This window comes from Falco naumanni, chromosome 1 (genome assembly GCF_017639655.2).
Source record: "Falco naumanni isolate bFalNau1 chromosome 1, bFalNau1.pat, whole genome shotgun sequence".
NCBI lineage: Eukaryota > Metazoa > Chordata > Aves > Falconiformes > Falconidae > Falco > Falco naumanni.
The window spans coordinates 84,195,259-84,217,629 of NC_054054.1; the positions used below are offsets into that span (position 1 = coordinate 84,195,259).

The 22,371-nt window shown below is 41.2% G+C and overlaps 1 protein-coding gene across 3 annotated transcripts in view; it reads left to right on the forward strand.

The window, feature by feature from the left end:
- ADGRD1 (adhesion G protein-coupled receptor D1) overlaps nucleotides 1–10,978 on the forward strand; it is a 160,404-nt gene extending 149,426 nt beyond the window's left edge. For all 3 annotated transcript variants that reach the window (XM_040601951.1, XM_040601944.1, XM_040601961.1), the window contains 4 exons: nucleotides 2,575–2,701; nucleotides 3,943–3,984; nucleotides 6,687–6,779; nucleotides 7,451–10,978. In XM_040601951.1, coding sequence (XP_040457885.1) covers nucleotides 2,575–2,701; nucleotides 3,943–3,984; nucleotides 6,687–6,779; nucleotides 7,451–7,546 — 358 coding nt within the window. In that variant the 3' untranslated portion in view covers nucleotides 7,547–10,978. The remainder of the gene's footprint in view (nucleotides 1–2,574; nucleotides 2,702–3,942; nucleotides 3,985–6,686; nucleotides 6,780–7,450) is intronic.
- The last annotated feature ends 11,393 nt before the right edge of the window (nucleotides 10,979–22,371 follow it).

A 22,371-nucleotide genomic window follows, 5' to 3' on the forward strand; every position in this document is an offset into this window, starting at 1 on the left:
ATTGTGTTGTACAAAAAAAATCTCATTTGTTTTATGTTTGCTGTAATTACAAGTGATCTCTTGTCATGCAGCTCTACGCACTTGTCTCCTAAACCTGTACTTTAATCTGTGCAACGGGGGTAAAAGGCACAAGCAGAACATTAATCTCCCTGAAACAACCTTCCCTCTTGCACAGGTTTCTAGCTAAACAGAAATCTGCAAACTTGTGGAAAAATGTAACTTTATCGAGCATGGACTGACTTTTAGTTTCTCACTACCCCTGATCCCTTTACTGCCCTCTTGGCTTCTTCATCTATTATTGTACTGTAGACTAACTTAACTGAAATATTTTAAACACATATTTAATTGTAATGGTAAGCATGTACTTAAATCCTGCAGGCTACACAAGAATTAAGTTCAGTGTTTGTAAGTGCTGTGGTAAGTAGAGATTAGATCTACCTGCCTTGTTGATTTGGGTTTCAAATGGGGACAGGTCCCGTCTTTATTCTTTCTGTCTTGTACCACCAGAACTGAACTCAGCTGCCTTGGAGGAAGAGTTTGTTCTTTGGTAGCTGTCACTGTAGATGTGGTGCCTGGGTGTGCAAAGGCCTGGCGGGTATTCATCCTTGACAGGCAAAATTGCACTGGGCTGTCTAGTGTCTTGTGGGCTTTACGGGTGTTTCTGAGCAATACAAAGTGGACAGATGTGAATGCTTCTGGGTTGCCCCGTGCTGTGAGCTAGATGTGTAGCAGTTACTGGGGAAAAGTGAGTGATGACTTGAATCTGTTATTGGTCACCTGGCCCTGCTCTATTTTACATTTGCCTTTACTGGGTCCAATTGATGTGAAAATGAGCTGTGGAGGTGTTTGTTGTTTTAATCAAAAAGCCAGATGGATTAGGCTAAGAACAGAAGGACTGCCACCTCGGATTAAACCAGATGGGCTGGGGGGTCCATCAAACCCTGCATGCCCACTACAAAGGTCAGAGTGACTCTTATCTGAATACATGCTGCCACCTTTCACCACACGAAAAGATGAGGGACTTCCTGCACAAGTGGTTGCATCTTACTGTCACATTTAGCAATCCACAACAGAACTATCTTCCGTGAATTTATAGGATCCTATTTAGATGTCCATAGCATCCTGTGGCAAGGACTTCCATGGAGTAATCCTGTTGTCTTCCTAACGCTAGAAACACTCTGTTGGGCTATTACTACACTCTTGAAGTCACTATTACAGGGTATACACAGACACAAAAGCACAAGTCTTTCGAGCAATTATTTAGCATGAATCAGAGATGATGCTTTGAGGGCTTCATAAGAAGACAGTTGTGTGGGATAAGCAATAATCTTTGTGAGTTAAATTTCATCAGTTGTGCCTGTCTTTCTTGGAAGTGACTGCATGGTATTCAGGTGCAGAGAGGTATTAGCAATGTTGCAGCAGAAGAAAGCAGAAAACCAGTGCAAGTATTGCCTGTACCTCAGAAGAAGCAGGGTCCTGAACACTCAGTGAGGCTCGGCTGCCCTTAACTCCTGTTGGAGATGAAGGAAACAAGCTCCTTGTATAAAGTGCACAGTTCTTCGGTGTTTAATGTAGGTGGCTATGAATACATCATATGCACACCACATTCATCTGAATATGAAGAGACCTAGCTGTGCTCTTACAGTTCAAAACATGGTGTCTTTGTTTTCTCTGTGGCTCCCTTTGTTTACTCTATATAGATTTGGTCCACAGAATTCAGCTGCTGCAGAAAACTTTCCGTGATCATTTAATTCTGTGGTACACTACAATTTCTTTTCAATTTTCCCTATAACAAATATGCTGTACATAAGTCATTAGGGCAAATCCCCAAATCTCTCATTTTCTCAGTGCTATTAGCTTTTCAGCTGTCATACCACCTTTTACTGAAATTCTGCCAAGTCCTCCAAGCTAGGCAGAGCGAACGTAACATCAGTAGGGACCTCCAAGAAACACAGGCTATTTCAATGTTTGGCGTAAGTTTCTGTGAATCAACTCTGAACAAAGCAGGGTGGTAGCAGAATAATACTGGAGTGTTTTGCATTTGGCAGAGTTACATCATGTTTCTTCCCAGTTGTGGTGAATAAAAATCCCAAGTCACTTTCTTTAAGAGAAATAGCATGTTGTCTTGACTCAGCTGCAGTGCTGAACAAATGTGTCCTGGATGTACTGCACAGTGGGTAGTGTTTTTCTGTGTGATGCTGCCTTTGTTCTCAGTTTCAGCCCTCTGTTTTTGACTCTTACACTTGACTCCTCACTGACAAAATGATATTTTTGGAAATGGAAAATACGACTGCAGTAGTTATATGATCATCTCTCCATCTCTTCCACTGCACCCTCAGTTACTGACTCTTGATCTGTATTTATCGCATGTGATACCAAAGTTCTGTTATCCCCATTTTCATAGATGAGGAATGAGTAAGTAAAGAGACTTGCCCGTGAAAACAATTTTATGGCAAAGACAGTCACACACACGCTGCCTTGCTGCCAAGGCATAATTTGACAGACTCCCTGGTGTGTGGGCTGAAATTTGTTTAACTGTCTCATCACATTTCCTATTTTTGTTTTCTCTTTCAGACTAACAGCTAAAGCTGTTGCTGTTCTCTTACCAATCTTGGGAAGCTCATGGATCTTCGGGGTTTTGGCTGTCAATGCCCACACATTAGTATTTCAGTATATATTTGCTGTTTTCAATTCACTACAAGTAAGTACCTGGTGGGAAAGTTTATGGCTACCAAACCGCTGCTGAGATCCAATAAATGGATCGTTAGTAATGTTTTCACATGCTTGTGTTTATTGGATTTTTTCTATGTTCCTTCCTCTGTCTTTCAAGTCCGTGCTGACCATACAGTGCTGGAAATTGTTTAGTCTCTGTATGAATGGAACTTTTATCCCACTCAGTGTTTCCAGTAGCCATAGTTAAATAAATGAGACAGTGAGCTTGAGAAATGAAATTCATTTTTCCAGCACTATGTACCACAGGCAAGATTCTGCAGCAGAGATAACAGAAATTTTTTCAGTGTTGGTTTGTGGCTTCATTACTGAAACTAAATGAAAGCAAACAGAAGTTTGTGGGAAAGGTGCGGCATAAGGAGAAAAGTGGAGATACTCTGCCTGCTGCACATGACTCTTCCATGCAGGCAGCTAGACCCTCATCTTCTGAGCACACCAATCCAGGAAAAAAGCTCTGTCCAAGAAGGAATGTAAGCATCTTGCTTAGCTTTAAGCAGACATTTCAGTAGAGGCCTAAATCTATAGGTGCATTATAATTCTTTCCTGAATAATGGTTACAAAAGGGAAGAAAAAATGAATTCCTGTAAATCCTTTTTTTGTCTCAAGAAGTAGTACTATGGTCACAAAAAGAGGGCAACAAAGTTCTCCCTATAAGCTGATAAGAAAAGTTCCAATTTTCATCCAGAATAAAAAACCAATAGTTTGGGTTAATAATTCCCAAAAGAAAATAAAATTATTTTGGGAGGGAAAGGGGATGGGACCTTTTCACTTTCCATTTGACAAAAAGCCTGAAGATAGCAAAATTCTGTTCTGAAAAATTTCCTAATGCTAATACCTTGCTTTTCTAATGTGAAAAATATTGACCTTGTACTTCCCAAAGAGCATTTCCCTCTGCCTTTATCTTTGCAAGTACAGGCAAAACGTTCTTTTGTCATGAAAACAGGAGTCCAGCTCCGTTGCAGCCAGATGTCTCCTTTAGCACCCCGAGGTTTAGGAGATGGTGCTTTACAGGAAAAGGTCCAGACAAGCCTCGTGGTATCCTAATGCTGCAGGTTTCTGCAGTTTGACATGGGCACAGTTTGGCCTGCTCTTTGATATTTATAGGGCTCCAGCTATCAATACTTGCTTTATACAATACTGTGAGAGACACTTTACTGTATTTCATCCTTCACAGTCAGTCTTCACCCTTCTCCCCCCTTTTTTTTTTTACAGGGATTTTTCATGTTCCTGTTTCACTGTCTTCTGAATTCAGAGGTATGTAACCAAATGGTGTTAACAAATCTGGTGTTACCAAATTCAAGTAACATGAGTGTAAAACAAGAAAAGACTTCCTCCTATGCCACTATGTCTGCTAAGCCACCAGTTTCTTTTTTCTTTCAATTAATGTAAGACCGTTAGTGACTTTGACTTGTGGCATTTTGACCCTGAACTGACATTTATTTCACTTGATGCAGGAAAGGTTTAAAAAGAGAAACATCGTAAGAGACAGCAGCTTAAGACTAAGAAAAGAAGCTCTCCCGAGGGCGGGAGGGGCTGAGCAGGGCATGGGCTGTGCTGCAAAGGGAGGATGCTTCAGCAGTGGGAGCAGGACTCACTCTGGCGGTCCCTGTTGGGGGGCCTCTGGCTTTGTTACATCTGCAGTTCCAGAGAGGAAAATAAATATTCTCAGGAAAACATACCTTTGGACATTGCTCATTCAATCCTTAATGGGAAGACAAACAGAGTAGAACATATTCCAGGTATTTTTCTTGGCAGGAAATTCAGGTTTCCATAGTGGATCGAGGCATCTTTTTGCATTAGGGCTGTCTCAGAGCAACTGGGGTAAAGCCAAGGCAAGGCTGATGTAAATATGTAAATGGGGCTTGTGGAGACCATCTCTGCTGGGCCTGGAACTTGCAACATCCCCTCCTCCCATGGCAGATAGCAGAAAATACTACTGATAACAATTTCTTGCGAAAACCATTTGCAGCATGCTGATGAGGAGTACTGCCTAGCGAACCCCCAGCTCCCAGCTTTGATTCTCCCACAGCTGGCTCTTCTGGGCGCTATGAAGTAGCTCTGCCCCATCGCCGGCTGCTTCTCTCTGTGCAGCAGTAGCACTCCAGCTCTTCTGTGGAGACATCATTTATTATTTGCCAGCCAGGTCTGCCTTAGAGCACTGATGTGAACCTTTGCTACAGTCAGTCTGGGGAGGCAGGACTGTCTGAAATTCTTGATCTTTACTGAAATCAACTAAAGTTAAGCAGGCAGGTTAAAGGTAAGGAGGAAAAGTATTTCTTTATTCTGTTCTCCCCCAGGCTCAGAATGCTTTCTTCCAGCTGTCAAGCTTCAGGTATCTTACATTAAATACAAATATTTGAATTGCTTCTAGTTTTACAGGAACCTCATGAGAAATTAAATTCAGAAACTTCTCAGAATTTGTATCCTCAAACAAACAGTTTATATAGAGCTAACGTGAACTGTCATTTTTGGAGAGCAGGTCTTATTGGCTCCACTGTATGCTGTGATTATCTGAAGTACCAGCTGAACCATAAGAATTCTTGAGAATTTCATTCTTACCATAATAGTGAAACTCAAGATACTGTAAAGCAGCGAAATCTGCAGATATTTCCAAGTGGTTGGGTAATGAAGAGAGCTTTATTCCTAGTGTGCCTGGGCAAGGAATGCACACACACTATAAAGAAGCAGAGGAGAATGGGTCTGACGGGGACCTGAGCAGCCTCTCCTGCAGCGCACCCAGCGTGCCAGCGGCACCCATGGCAGCTCAGTCTTTGGAGCCCCTTGACCTCCCTTGGCAACTTGGCTCTGTGCCTCACTTACTGCCACTCCTAAATTGTAGTTTTTATCTTTCTTGCTGTAGTCTGAGCTTCTTATTTCCTGTGTTAGCTACTACGTGTATAAAGACTAGGCAATTCCCTTCCTCTCCACAGGAAAGGAAAGACTGCAAGACTTACGCTGTCTTCCCCCAGTCTTGCTCTTGCTTAAACAACCTCAGCTTCTTGCAATGTGTTCATGCATGACCTGTTACCATCCTTACAGCTCTCTTCAGGGCTGTCTCCAGCAGGCCCGTTTTTCCCAGGATGCTGGACATCGTACTGTAGCTGAGGCCATGCCAGTGTAGAACACGGAGGAAAGATTACTGTATGTGTTTTGCAGACTATGCTTCTCCTGACAAGATGTTCTTTAACACAACATCGTAACACTGGTTAATCACTCCCAGCCAGTAATCCTTGATAAATCTCACTTAGTTGACTAAGGAATTACTGTCTCACTGTCTTTTCTTTATGCAGCTGATTATTTTTACCTTGGTGAAGAATCTTCTTAGATCTATAGGGAATTTCATCCACCATCTTTCAGTAATTTCAGTTTTCAAAAGGCTGGTGGCTGGCTTACATCCTCATGGCATCTGGATACCATCAGGGCCACGTGAGCTCCAGGGAGAGCCTGTCCGAACTGGGGAGCTTGTCCAGCCCAGGGCTGCATATTTAGTTAGAAAATGTGAAAGTGTCCTAGGGAGCTGCTGAAAAATCACTACAATGGCACCTTATGAAATCTTTAAAACCAGGACTGCAAATCCTGGGGATGTATGCTTATATGCCCTGCTGTTTTGTTTTTTTGCTGTTATTATTTTTAATAAAATGAATGGTAATACAGTTATACCTTGGACATCTAGGCGAATGGGATAATCCAGATAACTTTAAAATGTTGCCAATGAAATGAGAAATAAGTGAGGTTTTACAGTGCTTTGTATTTAAAGTATGGGTACTTGAAAACTAAAGTTAAACTTTAAAATAAGAAAATGAGTATAAAGGAAAATGTAGGGATGGATGGATTGTTGCTTTTTTGTACAGTGACCTTAATGGGGAGGAAGAGTAATGGGGAAATGATTGCACCTGTGAAAATAAACACAGCTTTTTCAAAAGAAATCTACTGGGTTCCAATTTTTTTCCCCAAAGGTTAGAGCTGCTTTTAAGCACAAAACCAAGGTCTGGTCCCTTACCAGTAGTTCGACTCGCAACATCAATGTGAAACCCTTCAGCTCAGACATTGTGAGTATCGCTCCTTTCCTTTTTATTCCTCCTATTGTACTTGAAAGTGTTCCACATTAAATTCTGTTGGAAAGAAGAGGACTTAAGAAGGCACATGGGTATTTTTAGTACCTAACCTAATGCATGGTGTAGACAGGTGGAATCGCAAGTATTGAGTTGAAACTCAATAATGTAGCTGAAGCTACAATATGTTTTGAAAGCAAAGGACAAAATTCTGCTTTCTGTAAACTATCAAATAAAAGTAAACAAATGTTTATGAACTCTGGAGTACGGTTCAATATTCCCACCCGCTGTAATGGACTTCATATTATGCATTCAAGCAGTATTTTGGCAATGGATTTGTCTGATGATGATGGCTTTTTGATAGGGCACTTTTAAATAAGTCAGTATGTGAACATGCTTTTCTAGCTCTCATTAAATGTTCTTGAGGCAAAAGGCATCTTGTTTTCATAAAGAACCAGATTTCTGAAGTGATAGGTATTATTAAGTGATTGCTGCCAATCTCCTTAGATCCTGGCAATAACTGTTTAAAAATCCTTTATGGCATATGCTCTCAGGACTCTGTGACAACACTGTAATGTAAATAGATGCTTTCAAGCTTTTATTTCATCCAGACAAGAGTGGCTTAGCAAAATAAATAAATCTATTTTCAATATTATGTTGTCTTCCAGATGACTGGGAACAGGCCAGGCACAACGCCCACGAAGTTGAACACCTGGGATAAGAGCACCAATTCAGCCAACCGCATTGACTTATCAGCAGTCTGACAGTAATACCAGCTTCTCAGTGAAAATCAAGCCATCCATTCAGGACCTCTGACACAATTCCCACCAGTTTCTTTTCACTGTTAATACCAGTAGAAAACTGCTTTTTTGATCACGGCCTAAAAAAATGGAAATTGCTATATTGTTTTGTTGAGTAAATAGCCCTCATCTGTTTGCCTTCAGAACTGTAACATATTCTACCACTTGGCTGTTAGCAGACTCTGTAAGAATAACTAGCACAAGTGTACACGGGACGGTTTTGTCAGCAATGATGAAAACACTAGGTGTGCGAAAAGGGCTTATTGCTATCCGAATTGTTCCAGGTCCCAGAACAGAGGAAAGGCAACGTACCTCTGGAAAGATGGACTGTTATGCTCTAAAATGAAATGCTTCCCATTGTGCAGTTGTAATGGGGCTATTCTGGTCTTGCTGTGCACTCTCTGTTTACATCTATTATCTTACAGAAGCCAATTATCTAAATGAAGCTTGCTCAAAATACATAGTGTGGTGATTAATTTAAATGCTACAAGGAAGGCAGGACTTGATGGAGAAGCATATTCCAGCTACTCAGATCCCAGTACGGGCACAGAATTAGCAAAGCTAATACACACATACACCTCTGTGCACATAAACAGCATATGGAACATGTAAATCTTCTATATGCAGCCTGTTAGTATCTTAGATATTACTGTTTACATCGTATCTATAAAAGGCAGAAATGGTTAAGGTTGTCCTATAGCAGTCCACAGCATTTCTATTGGCGATTTGTCTGCTGACATATCACAATATAAAGCCTGAAGCTTTTGGATGCAATCAACAGCTGTCCTTCAAGTGCATTTTGCAAACGCACTCTAGCTTTTGGAAATCAAAACCTGGCACTGTGACTTACCTTTCCCCTTTTACTGATCAAATCGAGACACTGAAGTCCAACCACAAAAATGTAATGACGATACGCTGTGAAGACAGCCAGACTACAAGTAAGTCTGTGCATTGCTACCTACAGCCATCTGTCGAATAGGTCTCTCCAGAGGCCTTTGTGGTTTTAAACTCTGCTCAGCACTTAATAGCTTCTGCTTTAGTGCAGCTATGAAATATCTTTAAGGAGAAAAAAAACACTGTAATTTTTCTTTTGATCAGTGTTTTGTTGGTTCTCAGAAGTGATGTCTGGAGCACAAAGGGGCGCAATCTTGGTTGCACCAACGATGCACCTTTCCAGCCGGAGGTAGAGCAGAGTATAAGCCCCAGAGGTGGTCAGAGCCCCTAAATATGCTTCTTTAGGATTTACTCAGCGGACAGCAACTTGCAAAAACGAGGCCCCCTTTGCCGCGTGGCTTTGCAGCCATGTTTCCTTATTTGCAGCCCGCCCTTGTTAGCTGTAGCTGTCTCCCTAACAGACCAAGCATACTGGCTGGCAGGAATCACCAAGGTAATTAGCTTTCCTAATACACTGGACTATCAAGATACTACAAAAGGAGGGAAAGATGCAAATCTTCAACATAATTTTTTGCTAAAAGGTTTTCTGTTGGTTTGTTGTTTTTTTTTTTTTCTTAATTAAAGGTTTGTGTCTTTAGCAGGTCAGACTATTTCTGGTCCCAGTGAATCGGGCAAGATACCTGCTATTGATTTCCAAGAGAAAGGTATTTGCACCCTAATGCGCAGGGTGGGAATTCTTTATTGGATAGTAAATTTAAAAAAAAAGAAAAAGGAAATTAATCTTTGGGGAACAGGAAACATTCATCAGTTAGGACTGAATTTTAGTGAAGCATTTCATCCAAAGGACAGGGATTTGAAAGTTTATAAAACATCAATGCATTTCATTTTTGATTTATCCAAAACAAGTTTTCTCCTTGCTTCCTTCCTGCACTAAGAAAAAATTAGCTGTTTCAGTTTGGCCCAGTCTTTTCCGCCTTCTCCCCTTCCTGGCCAAGACTTGGTGCGGTCACCAAACTGAACACCCACAATCCACCAAGTTTGTCTGTGGCTACAAATTAAAACATTCTCCAGAAATCATCTTAGTTTCACCAGATAAATGCTGGATTTATGTAGCTGGAACAGAGCAGAATGTGACATACTGCATATCACACATACACGTGATGAAATATATAGGCTTCTAATCCTGTGTTTCCTATTGCTAAATAAGTCAAATTGTTGCCAGCCAAGTCTAAAAGGCAGGTCAGTAAAAGCTAAATATCTAAATGGCTGTGTCTTATATTTTGACTTTTGTGTATGGCTTTTTCCTAGCCTTTTCTCCATTGGACTGTCTTACAGCTGTGCAAATATATCAGCTTTTCTTGGCCTGAGAATGGTTTTTTCCCCCCTCCCAAAATACACAGTAAAAGGAGTCCTCGGAATCTATGGAGGAGATTGTAGCAGAACAGTACTGTGATAACAGAGTTCAGTGTTTGTATTGTGTGCAGACAACATATTTAAGCATATTTTTAATACCGGAGCCTGTGTTTTTTGGTGTTTTTTTTGTTTACTTTTTTTTTTCTTCCTACACTGACCATTGAAACCCTCCTTGATCATTTCTCTTCTAAGCACTGTAGGACAAACAGTTCTGGGAATGATCCAGAGGACATATAAAAGCTTTTTTCCTCCCCCTTTAAATCTTAATTGTTAAGAATATTCCCCTCTACACAATTTTCATTGCCTGCACTTCCTCCTGTGCTGATGTATATTGGCCACCTATCATGCGACATACATATGACAGTATGAAATGACAGTATAAAGGGCTAAACCTGTTTTTCATCCAGGTATAACGTATTTTAAAATTATTCACCAAAAGTAAAATTATTCACCAAAAGTAAGAAAAGCATGAAAATGTTTTTGATTTTATACTTCAGAATGTGACATAGATGTATTATATACTGAGGGAACAGTTATTATCCTGTGTCTACAGAGATCACTATGGATAATCTGTATCCCATGCTGTAACTTTTGAATGTTACTTGTGATGAAGCAGTTTGTCTTCTTGTTTATGTCACATGAGGTTAGGAGCTAGAACACTGTATTTGTACTAGGTTGGTGGTGGGGTTTCTTCTGGTTTTGGTATACTAGTAAAACCCCCCACAAAATCAAATGTATTCCATGGCCTTCTAGATCCATTCTTTTTGTTTAATTCAATGTATTTTTGCTGTTGCTGAATGCAGCAAATGTATTGAATAAGAAATGCTGAAATGAATCTTTAAACAATCTCTTCCTGTCCTCAGTCTTTTGAAGCCTGAAAATCTTGCAGTTTATTTATGGGCTTGTATATAGCAGCTATTGCAATACTTTTTTTCAGGACAGATTCATTTTGCCAACAGTATGAAATCTTAATTGAATGAGATGTGAGTTTTAAAATAGGTAATGTAGCAAGAATGACTTTGCCAGTAAGTGGTGAAATAATTTAGTTTTGTTTTTTTTCCCCCCAAATAAATAAGAACTCTTAATTTCCTAAAATAACTTTGTATTTGTTCAGTTATTCTTTTGACATGGGTTATAAACAACAGCATAACACTTAGGCTCCCTGTAAATACTATTGTTGTGATTAAACAAGCAGAGCTTTACTCGTATGCAGGGTCCTACTATACGCATCAGGCGTGCCTAGGTAATGTACAGACAGTATTTTTGTATCAATATTTATACCCACAGAATATACTGAAGAAAGTAATTCCCTCCCCTTTAAGAAAGGAGCCTATTTCATGAAATGACTGCTGCAGATGATTTCTTCTAACCCAACCTGGTCAAGGTCAGTTCCTAGGTGAAAAAATGGGATTTATCAGTACAATTCTGTCTCAGTGGGGTTGGAAGTAGATGATCTTTAAGGTCCCTTTCAACCCAAACCACTCTATGATTCTGTGAATACACATACATACAGACACACACACTTACAGCTAGATAAACACATATTTTTACATATAAAAATATATATATTTTTTTTTTAAAAATATATATATACACACAGATCTTTCAGAAGTCTCTTCCTATGACCACAACAGTACCTTCTTCACCTCTGTTTTCTGTGTGGAGGGGACAGATAATTTGCTGGTCAGAAGGGGGATGCACTAGCAACAATTGCCTTTCCATGGCAGCTTGCGCTCTCCTGCAGGCAGGTAACTACAGCTATCAACCGCCACTAACTCTCCGTGTTTCGGATGCCTGCGAGCATGGTCAAGGATGGTGTTTCAGAAATGCCAGGGGGTTTGTCAGTGTTCTGCCGTTAACCCTCGTGCATGACCTTCAGCAAGTAACTTTTCCTGACTCTCTTTATCACATCAGTGAAATGAAGATACTGTCCTCTGTTAAGCACTATGAAACTCACAATTGAATGGAGCATTTATTATTGAATACTAATGCTACACAGTAATTGTTGTTCTTTCACCTATTGCTGTCTCCAGTGCTGAGGGCACAAGCATCGTGCAGTGTGGCCCCTAACCTTTGCCCTGCCCCCTCAACCACTGTGTTACATATTTATGCTCTGCTGTGTCCTGTCACAATGGAAAGCATCTGCTAATTGCTACAGCATTAGGGCAGAGATTTCTCCACTTCACTAACAGCTGCAAAGGTGTCCTTATTGTGTAACATACACATGGGTGCATCCTTGCATCTGAAGTGGGGCTAGTGGGTCCACCAGCCATGCCGGCTGCATCAGAGCAAAACCAGGGAGTGACTCTGATGGTGCCCCAGAGCTGCATCAGCTAGGTGGGATTCCTCTGCACTTTCAGTACTGCCAACCTGTAGCCTTACCAGCAGGAAGAGAGATTCTAGGATTTAGTAAAGCCAGGGCTGAAAACCAGCACAAGGTTAAGGCCTCACCCGAACGGCTCAGAGACTGAAGCTTTGGTTCTAAGACTAGTTTCACTCTATAGCAAAGGATCATAATGGAATGCATTACCAAAATAGTGTTTTTTGTTTTAAACTAATGCATACTGCATTATAACTTTATTACTACTACGCTTTTATCTGAAAATGATAACGTAAATCCAGACATGTTGCATCTCAGAGAACAAACAGAGCCAAAAGCTTATCATCACAGGAGTGCAAACCTCTAGATGACATGTTTTCAAGGTTAAAGCTAGTTCTGTTATGATTAATAGGCTGTCAGCTGCCTCCTCGATGTTGCATAGCTGTGTAGATGTAGTGGGGTGATGATGGGAAGTTAAATAGCAGGGGAATTATGTGATTAAGAATAACTAGAGCAATTACATCCTGAAAAATTAAAGATTGGAATTTAGATGAGAAAGGTGGTTCATCATCTTTCAATAGCTATTACGAAGAAACCTTCCTCCCTTTGTATCCCTCCAAATCCTGTAGCAAGGCATGCACAAAAGAACGCTTTCTTGCTATTCTGTGAAATGTAGAGGGTATTCTTAACATTTATCATTCATGACAGAATAATAAATTAGATCATTTTGGTACTGGTTTGCATCATGGTTGCCTTTAAAAATACTTTCCTTATATCTGTGTTATGCTTGGATAACTCAGTGTAGTAGTCATGGATAGTTATTGCTATAATTGCCCCTGTTCACACAATTTTCTTTCTCAATAATCCCATATGGTTTTGGAATTTGGAGGCCATATTTCATCTTGTCAAGGGTGATTACAATACTAAATGTACCACTGACATCAGCGTCTTCACCAGGTACTGACACACGACAGAAATACTGAGTCATAAGGCACTTCTAAGCACTGTTGGGCGCACCTTTACCAAACAGCTTCCTTGACCAATTGCTAATTTGCTGTGTGTAACTCCCAAAAGAGCAGTTTCCAGCTGACCTCTACCAAAGTCAACAGAAATTTTCTCTCCCTGTTATTTTCTGTGGTTACTGTACAAAAGCAGGCTTGAATGAGCATTGTATGTGTTCCTTTAAACATTCTTCAAGCTAAGCATTTGCTTATAGCTACTTAGAAATACAGAACAATGCATAAAACAGTTCAAGCCCAAAAAAATACACTGAGGCACAATGAGCAACTCTGTCACCGCAAAAGCTTTAAGTTTTAGTTTGTGCTCAGAATACTTGGGAGGAGAATGCACAACAAAACAAACCCCAATTTCTACTCTCCAAAAGTTTCTCAAGTTAAGCAGCAAAGATGAATGCTCCTGGAAAACCTGGGCCTTATATAGTAGAATTTTGACAATTTAAAATTCGTGTCAAGTTGACTATAACATGTTTCTTTATGGCATTTTTGTTTCAGATTCTGCACAGTTCAACTAAATGTGAGCATGTCTTCTCAGTTCACCAGCCATGTATCACTTATCTGTCCTATTTTGCAGTCTCCAAAAGAAAAAAAAAAAAAGTGAGTGGGGGAGTATGTGGGCATATGTTCACAGAAGAAAAAGGGCAAAGCTCAGAGCTCATACTGACCCATGGGTCTTTCATACTCGCTGCTGATGACTGTGCGGGAGGCTTTAGGATCTGAGGCTTAGCATCTGCGAATGTTTGCACAGACAGCTTTCTGCAGCAGCAAAGAGGATAATTAAAAAAAAAAAAAGTGTCTGTGGACTATGTTTCACAAATTGTGGGTTGAATATTGTGTATTTAGAGTGTATATTATGCATTAAAATCTCAGATGTGTTGTCAATAGATCACACTGCAAGTTTATGTAGTAGCGCCCCATGATGTAGGCATATTTTTCAGTCTTGTATTTTTATATGCCTAACAGGCTGCTCAATACTGCCTGCTAGTAACAGCAAATCAACAAAGAGCATGCAAAAGGTCTCCCAGAATTATTTCTTACAAGCCAGACTATCCATTATTTGGTGATGTTCTCACACCTTCAAACTAAGGGGTATGAAAACCAGTGGCTGATTATTACCTGGGAAAAAAGTTAGTTTAACGCTGGGAACTCTCTAAGCAGCTTGCCTAAGCCTTTACTGCTCATCAGTTGTTATGAACAGTGTTCAACCACAGCCTGAAAAAGGAAAGTTAATTACAGATCTCAAAACTTCTGTGTAGGGCAAATGGTACACAGAGAAGTATTACCATGCAGAAGATGTATATTGTGTGGGGAAGAAAACAGTCTGAGTAAAATGTTGGTAACACCAGCAACTAACAATTGACTAAATCATTCTGGTGTGAAAGAGCCCCATCTGAAGGTCTCGCATCCAGAATGACTTCATCGGTCCTCTGGAAATGCTGACAGCCAAATCTCCTTGGAATATTAATCTTTCGAATATGGTGGTTATACACACACACAAACCTCTACTGAACAGAATAAAGTTTTGAATAGATAGACCCATGAGCCTCAGTGGGTCTTTGCAGCAAAATCTGCTGCAGAAAGCATTTCGCTGCTTTAACTTGCCCTGACCAGCTGGGGAGGCTCTGATGTTGGACGCAGCTCCCAGCAACACCACCTTCCCACATCCATCTTCATCAGCCTCCCCCCAACAAACCGATTGTCCATGCACTGGCAGCAGATCCCATATAAGCATGATTGTTCCCACTGATTTCACACGCGCCCTGAGCCAGCGAGCGTGTGGCACAGCGCAGCACCACACAGCATTAGTCACGAAGAGCCCCTGAGCATGACAGCTGTTCCAAGGTCAGCACAAAGCCCCACCAGACGTCCCTGCTGCCGCTCCCGGCTGTGCTGCAGCAGCACCTGAAGCAGGTTTGTGCAGCATGCTGCGCTGCCAAGCGTGCATACACAGGGACACCAGGCATGGCGAGGTCAGATGGTGACCCCCCACATTTGTATCAGTAAATGCTTCATCATTAGCTCCCTGAACACGCGCCCGCCATGTGCAAAGACGTGCTTTTATTACATTGTATGTATTAAATTTCCTGAACTGTCCTTTTTTCTTTCACCGCTTATATCACCTTCAGGAGCGATCCTCCCCCAGTTAAAAACAGCGATTGCCCCACAGCAGGCAGAATTTGCATCATTGCTTACATTCTGTAGGGGAGAGCTCAGTGTTTCATTCTACAGCACAGCTGCAGAGCCAGGGTATATTACACACCGTATACCTCCTCTCCTGACACAGCATAGTTGCTGCTTCTTTCCATAATACTGTCAAGGAACTTTCTCTCAAACCCATAAAGGAAAATGAATAATCACAGAAAAAGTCATGTCAATACATTTGTCACAGACAAAAAGCTACAGGAGTGAAGCAGTGCGGTCTTTGCTGTTTTTTTCCAGTAGGGGAGCAGGAATCAGCCCAGAGTGTCACAAATCTGGATTCCCACATCCTGTTCTACAATGTAGCTGGAAAAAATGTGTGAAAGCTGCTCACTGCTTGTTTGAAGGGTCTCCAGTGTACAACGCATTTCTGTCAAAATCAGTTATTATTTACACTTACTGAATTGTCTGCTTCAGGTGCTCAATACAGGATACATTTGTGCTGCAAAATAAAGTAACTCATGCTGTGCTCTGCCATCTTAATAATAGAGCTTATTTGGATCAGAGTTGCCACTTAGAAGGATTTCAGTGGACAGTAAAGGGTAATAGTTGTGCCACGACTTCAAAAAATTCACTTCTATGAGTAATTTCTCCTTGAATCCATGGCAGTTGAAATCAAAGCAACTTCTGAATCAAACTTATTTTCTAGTCTATCAACAGACTCGATCCATGAAAGGAGCAGGCATTACAAACCCAGGCACTGAAGAGCCTGAAGTCCAGCACTTGCTGCCTTGTGCAGTAGCAGCTCTGCTCCGGGGCTCAGACCTGGATGACAGCAACACACAGGTGTTTCCCCGGAGTCCCCACAGAAGCTGGCACACCCAAAGGGACCTGCTTAAGGCAAATGGAAGAAATCATCCTTATGGCTGTTTCCTGCAAGCACTGCAGTCTTGCGTTCAGGCTGAAGCAAGGCCCTCCGCCTCAGAGACTCCCCACCCCTGACACGGCACCGGGTGCCTGCTCTCCTGCAGTGGTGCCATGGTGGTACACCACTTGCTCACCTGCACCCTGCATCCTGCTCTGCAGCCCTCTTCCTGCAGCCACCTGGACCCTTCTGCAGAGCTCATGCGTGTGTGCAGGGCAAACTGTCTTTCCCCTGTAACTGTTACATTACCCAAAATCTGTAATGACAAATAGCAAAACATTTTGCAGAGCAACTTTTAATAACCCATTCACATTAACAAAATGTTTGGTCCTATGAACACCTAACTGTTCTTTCTGCAAGAAAAATACAGTCCCTCCTGGCTGTGCATCAGTGTAATAATTTAACATGGAAAGAAATATCAGATAATTTTCTTCCTAAATATTAAAGCTCAATTTAATAGAGCTATTTTTCAGATAACAGCCTCTGTAATGGCACTACAAGAAATGCTCACTGGGAAGCTCAAAACAGCTAAACCCCAGTTTCCTTCTGTGTACTATAATTTGTGAAACATTGTACTTTCCAAGATAAGTAAAAACTTAGAGATGCAGTTCTAGGAGAAAAAATGACAACAATAAAAGCCAACCAGAAAACTGCCATGCAAAAGGCAGGCTGCAGCCTTATTCTCTATTTGGCCAAGGGCCACAGACAGCAATTCACTTTGCTCTACGGAATCGATGTATGAATTACACACCACATATGCACATCTCCAAACTCTCCCTGGTTGCCAGCATGGTAGGAGCCTGGCCAAAGACACCTGCTTTCTGTCAAGAATCATCCCTGCAGCAACAGCAGGACACACAGGATATGCCAATGAGTCAGGGTGCACATTAAGCCCCACTTTTAGAGGAATGGAGCTACCTGCCTGGGAGGGGCAAGGGTAATGGGGGGGGGGGGGCACCAAAAGGAGCAGTATTTACTATTCTGCTAAATAAGAAATTGCCATAAACCACAGTAGACTTGGTCACACGCTGTCATGACCAAACCCACGGTCGCTTCTTCAAGTTATTCCTGCCAGAACACCGTAAAATCCTCATACATGGTTAACAGTGATACTAAAGCATAACCACACATCATCTGTATAAGCAGGACCTCTCTGCTTCTAAGACACAAGCACTCTATCTACCATCCGTGCTACAACTGTAAAGCTATTTTGTTTCTACCATTCATACAGTTTCAGTCAAATAGAGAGCTCCCGCCCACTGCTGACTTTTACTGAGTTGAGAAGTATAAAAAATTTGTAAACTGTGTCTCTTTGTGCCAATAAAATTGCAATTCATGCTAAACCACCCGTGCTCAAGCAGCCTTCAAGACCATTAGGTGTTAAAAGACCTAGTAGCTTGACAGTTGCTTGAGAACCAGAAAACTTTGTAGAAAAAAAAGCCCGAAGCTTTGGTGTGTTTCATGTTACTTTAGTGTTCCTCGTAGCGACATTAGTTACTGTGTTTGGGTCTGTATGATTTCTCTGCAGACCACCAGGGCTGAACCAGAGCTGTGGCCCCTTGTTTTAATGGTACAAATGGACAGCATCCTGGTTTTGAACAATTTGAAAGCTAGATTTCTAATCTGACCATTAGTTGCAAATATTTTTTAGTCCTTATTGCACTTTCAGTTTGAATTGTAGTTTTAGTTTACGACATCTTAAAATAAACATATTTAAAACTCCTGAATTCCAGTTATCTATCTGGCAATTAATACTCTTTTTAAAGTGCATCACTACCACTAGGTGCCTCCCACAATGCTTTAAAACAATATGGTTTTTTTAGTCACTTGTGTAGTCACTCCCCAAACTCTTCTGTTTCACTTATCTGGCATTATCTATACAGGTGAAGCCAGAGTAGATGTCATAAACTATAGGCATTTATCTCCTGCATGGTCTACGGTTACTGTGGCTTTTGCAGCATTAATTCAGGGACTGGCATAGGGAAGGTAGACCTTCTGCTTTTTCTTCCTATAGGTGGTGGGTTTTATACAATGAAATTAATTACAATTCAAACCGTATTTGTCTAGAATGTGAGGCGGCTGGTCTCTGTTTATGGTAATCAAATATGTTCACAGGTCTTGTTCCCTTCTTTATTCTTTCAAGCTGGTTATTTCCCTTCCCATAAATACCTCTTCAGTTTATTTAAGTCCTTGAGCATTTCTTACTTGGTCTTGCCAGCACTTGCATCAGATGCTGTAAATATCCATTTCTGCAAAGCCTACATTTTACATTTTCCCTTAACATTTGCATCTGTCATTGCTCTGCCTCACTGGGGAGACTGAGGTTACATGATAAAGAGATATTTGTGGCTATTTGTAAAGCCCAGGTGGTAAGTGGCTTATTTGTAAACACTCATTTACAGAAATCCATACTTGGCCTGCAGCTTTCTGAAAACATCCTCTCCGTGAGCCCAGACAGTTCAGTGAAGTACATCCTGGAGTGCTGCAAACTGGCGTCAGTGAAGTCAGAGCAACGGGTGCCACCCGAGCGCCTGCCTCCAGCTGCCTTCTGTAACCGACTGCAGCCCTGCCCCGCGCCTGGGCTCAGCTCCTCCCCTCCCCTCTCTGCTTTTTGGCTTAGGGTGGTTCTAGCCCCCCTGCCTCCTTCTGGGCTGGCTTGGTGTTTTGATAAGGCAGCTGCTGGCTAAACACCACCTCTCTGTGCCTTGCTTGCTTTTATGTTTTGAATTTGGCATAAGACAGATGTTGGGGCTATTAAGATACTGATTTCTATGGAAGGTACTTTTCCCACACAGATAGATCAAGGGCACAAACTTCCAAGTAGCTGGTTTGAATTTATTAAAACTGGTTCTCTAACAATAATTAATATTGCAAAATTATGCTTAGTTGTGGAATTTTCTGAAGCCCCTCGTAAGCAGGAGCACAGAAAGTCCAGTCACTGGGGCCAGCTCCCTGCTATCCTCAGCACCATGCAAGGGGCGCAGGCAAGGGAAGGTGAACAGACTCCCACAATGAAGGTCATTTCCCCCTTTACTGTTCAAAACCAAGCAGGGTACTGTGGGAATGTGGCCTCCTCCAGGCCTTGTTTTACACTCTTGACTCAAGGCGGGCTCTGCTTGGATGCTTCTAGCCACTGCTCTCCAAGTTAAATTTTCCCTCTGCCATCCCAGTCTGCAAGCATAGTTTGCTGCAAGTGCAGCAAAAAAAAAAAAAAAAAAAAAAAAAAAAATCTAAAGCAGAAAACCATTGATCTTGAGATTTGTGACATCTGCATTTACCCTGCCTCAGATGTGCACAACAGCCATTTGCTGCATTTTTATCCAAGTCACAGAACATGCTCAGACAGCAGCAAGCACACAGGGGCTGCTCCCCAAGACTGCTTTGGTGTAGCTGCAGGTCAGCAGTCTCCATGGAAACCCAAACTGGGAGCAGCACTTAAAATCCATCTTCTTATTAATAATTTCACTGGCATTCAAAAGAAATAAAGGGCCCCCTTACCGAACGTTATGTTAGGGCTCCTCTGACATAAACTACCAGAAAAGCATCTTTTAATTAGCAACTTGCCCCAGGCCAGCAACACTCCACCTCCTACCACTGGTTAGACTCGATCACCTCCAACTGCTACCAGAGACCCAACCTTCCTGATCTCACATTAGCCCCCGGGGGCCTCAGTGAATAAGGAATTAAGTGTCACTGTTCCAGGAGCGAGGTATCATAACAATAAGCATGACAGAAATACCTCGATGGATCTACAGGATGATGGATGCAGTAAAACCCATTCCGTCTCAGTCAAAAATGAATTCACTGCTCTCAAGCAAATATCAGGAGATTTAATGAAAGAACGGTAAACCGTGCCCTAATCTATGAAAATTATTCTCTTGAGCAGTTTTGTGGGCAGTATTTGCAATGCTTACTTAATCTCGATTAAACTTGCTTAATCCAAGAATTACCAGGGAATTGCTAACCGGTGAACGTCCATGACATGAAAAATCACCTGGCCCTGGATTTAGTTCTATTCCCGAGTCTGGTTTCTTAACAGATACTCCTGTAGACAGTTGTGGAAGAGAAAACAGGGAAAGTGGGAAGCAAAGAAGAAACTGTTGCTCTGGAAAGCAAAGTGGAGGTTCAGTTCTCCAAAAAGTAGAGGACAGATATGCACTATGTTGACACCCATCTTAAAGTCTGGTTTTCCTGCTAAATATTTGGGGCTTTCTTTTTTTCTGCTCCTTTTCTCAGCACTTTGCACACAGCAGCTCTCTGTGCAGTCTGTTTCAGAACTGTTAGTATCAGTCTTAAAGGAACATTTGAGCATCTTCCTTTGGAAGTCATTCTTAAGCAAAGCCTTAAGCCAGGAATCCTATCCAAGGACCCAAATCCCTCACTGCAGCCAAAGATTCCCAGTCGCATTCAGCACCAGCAGAAGATGACAGAAATTTTTGTACCAACAGCAGTAAGCTTTAGATCAGGCCTCGACTCACACTAGTATCAATGAAAAAAGCCCTCTCCAATTTTTAGCTAAGAAGGGAAAGACAACATGTTAAAACAACCAGACATAGCAGTCAGAAATGAAGATGATAAAAGGCTTTTGTTTCGGCTTCTTCTATAGAGTATGAATAGTTCCCAAATCTATTTTGAAACATCAAAAGCTTCAGAACAAAAGAAAAAGAAGAAGCAAAAAAGAAAAATATCCTCATAATTTACCAGCCATTACATTATTCAGTGTTCCTGGAAAAAGACAGTCCTGGTTTATGATCCAAATTACAGATAAGAGCTGGCAACAAAGCAAGTACAATAAGAAATGTTATTTTTATATAAGTAAAGTGGGAGAAAAAGCACATGTTTGTTATCTTGTTCCAAGCAGCCCAGTTCTCTGTCACAATAGGTGACATTTACAATCAGCCTTATGAGGAGAAGCAGATAAAAGAGAAAAATAACAGAAGAAAGGTGGTTGAAGAGAAAAGGAGTATTTTTTCCTCCCTTCTATCTGAAAGGCCAAACTGAGGGAATCTGCTGTTCTGCACCTAGCACGTGTTTAATTTTATTTAAGCAAAGGTTTACTAGAGGAGCTAAGGGGTTTGTAACCCTTCTCTCTCTCCCAACGACTGCTGCCTGGTGAAGCATGCATCCTTCGAATATTGTGATGCTGAAACAGATACATGCAACCCAACTCCACTATCTAGACTAGAGCAGCATCCACTTCTGTTTCCCAATACCTTTAAATCTAAGTGAAGTTAAGATGCTAACACAATGCAAAATGAAGACCTGCCTATTCCAGAATAAGAAACAGTTCCCGTTTCCACTGTGAGAGGTTTCTTACACCCCTATCCAGTAGGGCCTGAGCATGTAAAACTAAGCAAAGTGCACAATGTTAGGTACACGCACGAACACTATGCCAGTACAGAGGCTAGACCGTAAGAACAGTACTCCTTGGATAAAATTAAAATATACCTGTATCTTTCAATGAAAGATTTGATTGCATAAAAAACCTTGTGTAGCTATGGGTCTTGAATAGGATAGTCTTTCTATATAAGTCCCTTTACTCAGGCCAAAAGGTGTCTATTACTCATTTTCAAGTTGTCCAACTCACAGACCAAACTGTTTATAGACTCCAATTACAGAAATACACCAAAGAGGCAAAGGTTGCCTTTCTGTTCTCCTCCAGATAAATAAATTCTATGAGATAAATGGACTGTAATTAACTTAAATGTGTTGTATTATTACACTAGTTTGCTTTTTTCACTATTCATCTATTCTGTTCTATTTCTGTATCTATTTCTGATAAACTTGCAGTACTTTTTCCATTTTTCTAATTATTGCCAGCTATGACATGGTAGAAATTTCCCTTCTTAGAGTTTAAACCCTTAGGATATTTGTTGCTGATGATACCTTTTTCCTTACAGTTAAGAAGAATTAAAATCTTACATCCAGCTGCACATAAATGAGTCATATACATCGCTGTCAGAGTCTGTCTAAGGAGTGATTTGTGACCACCCTTTCTCTGCTTCTCATTCAGGTAGAAATCATTAAAAAAGATTTAATCAAGAAAGAGTAATGAACTTGAGAGAAGCTGGCCTGACAAATG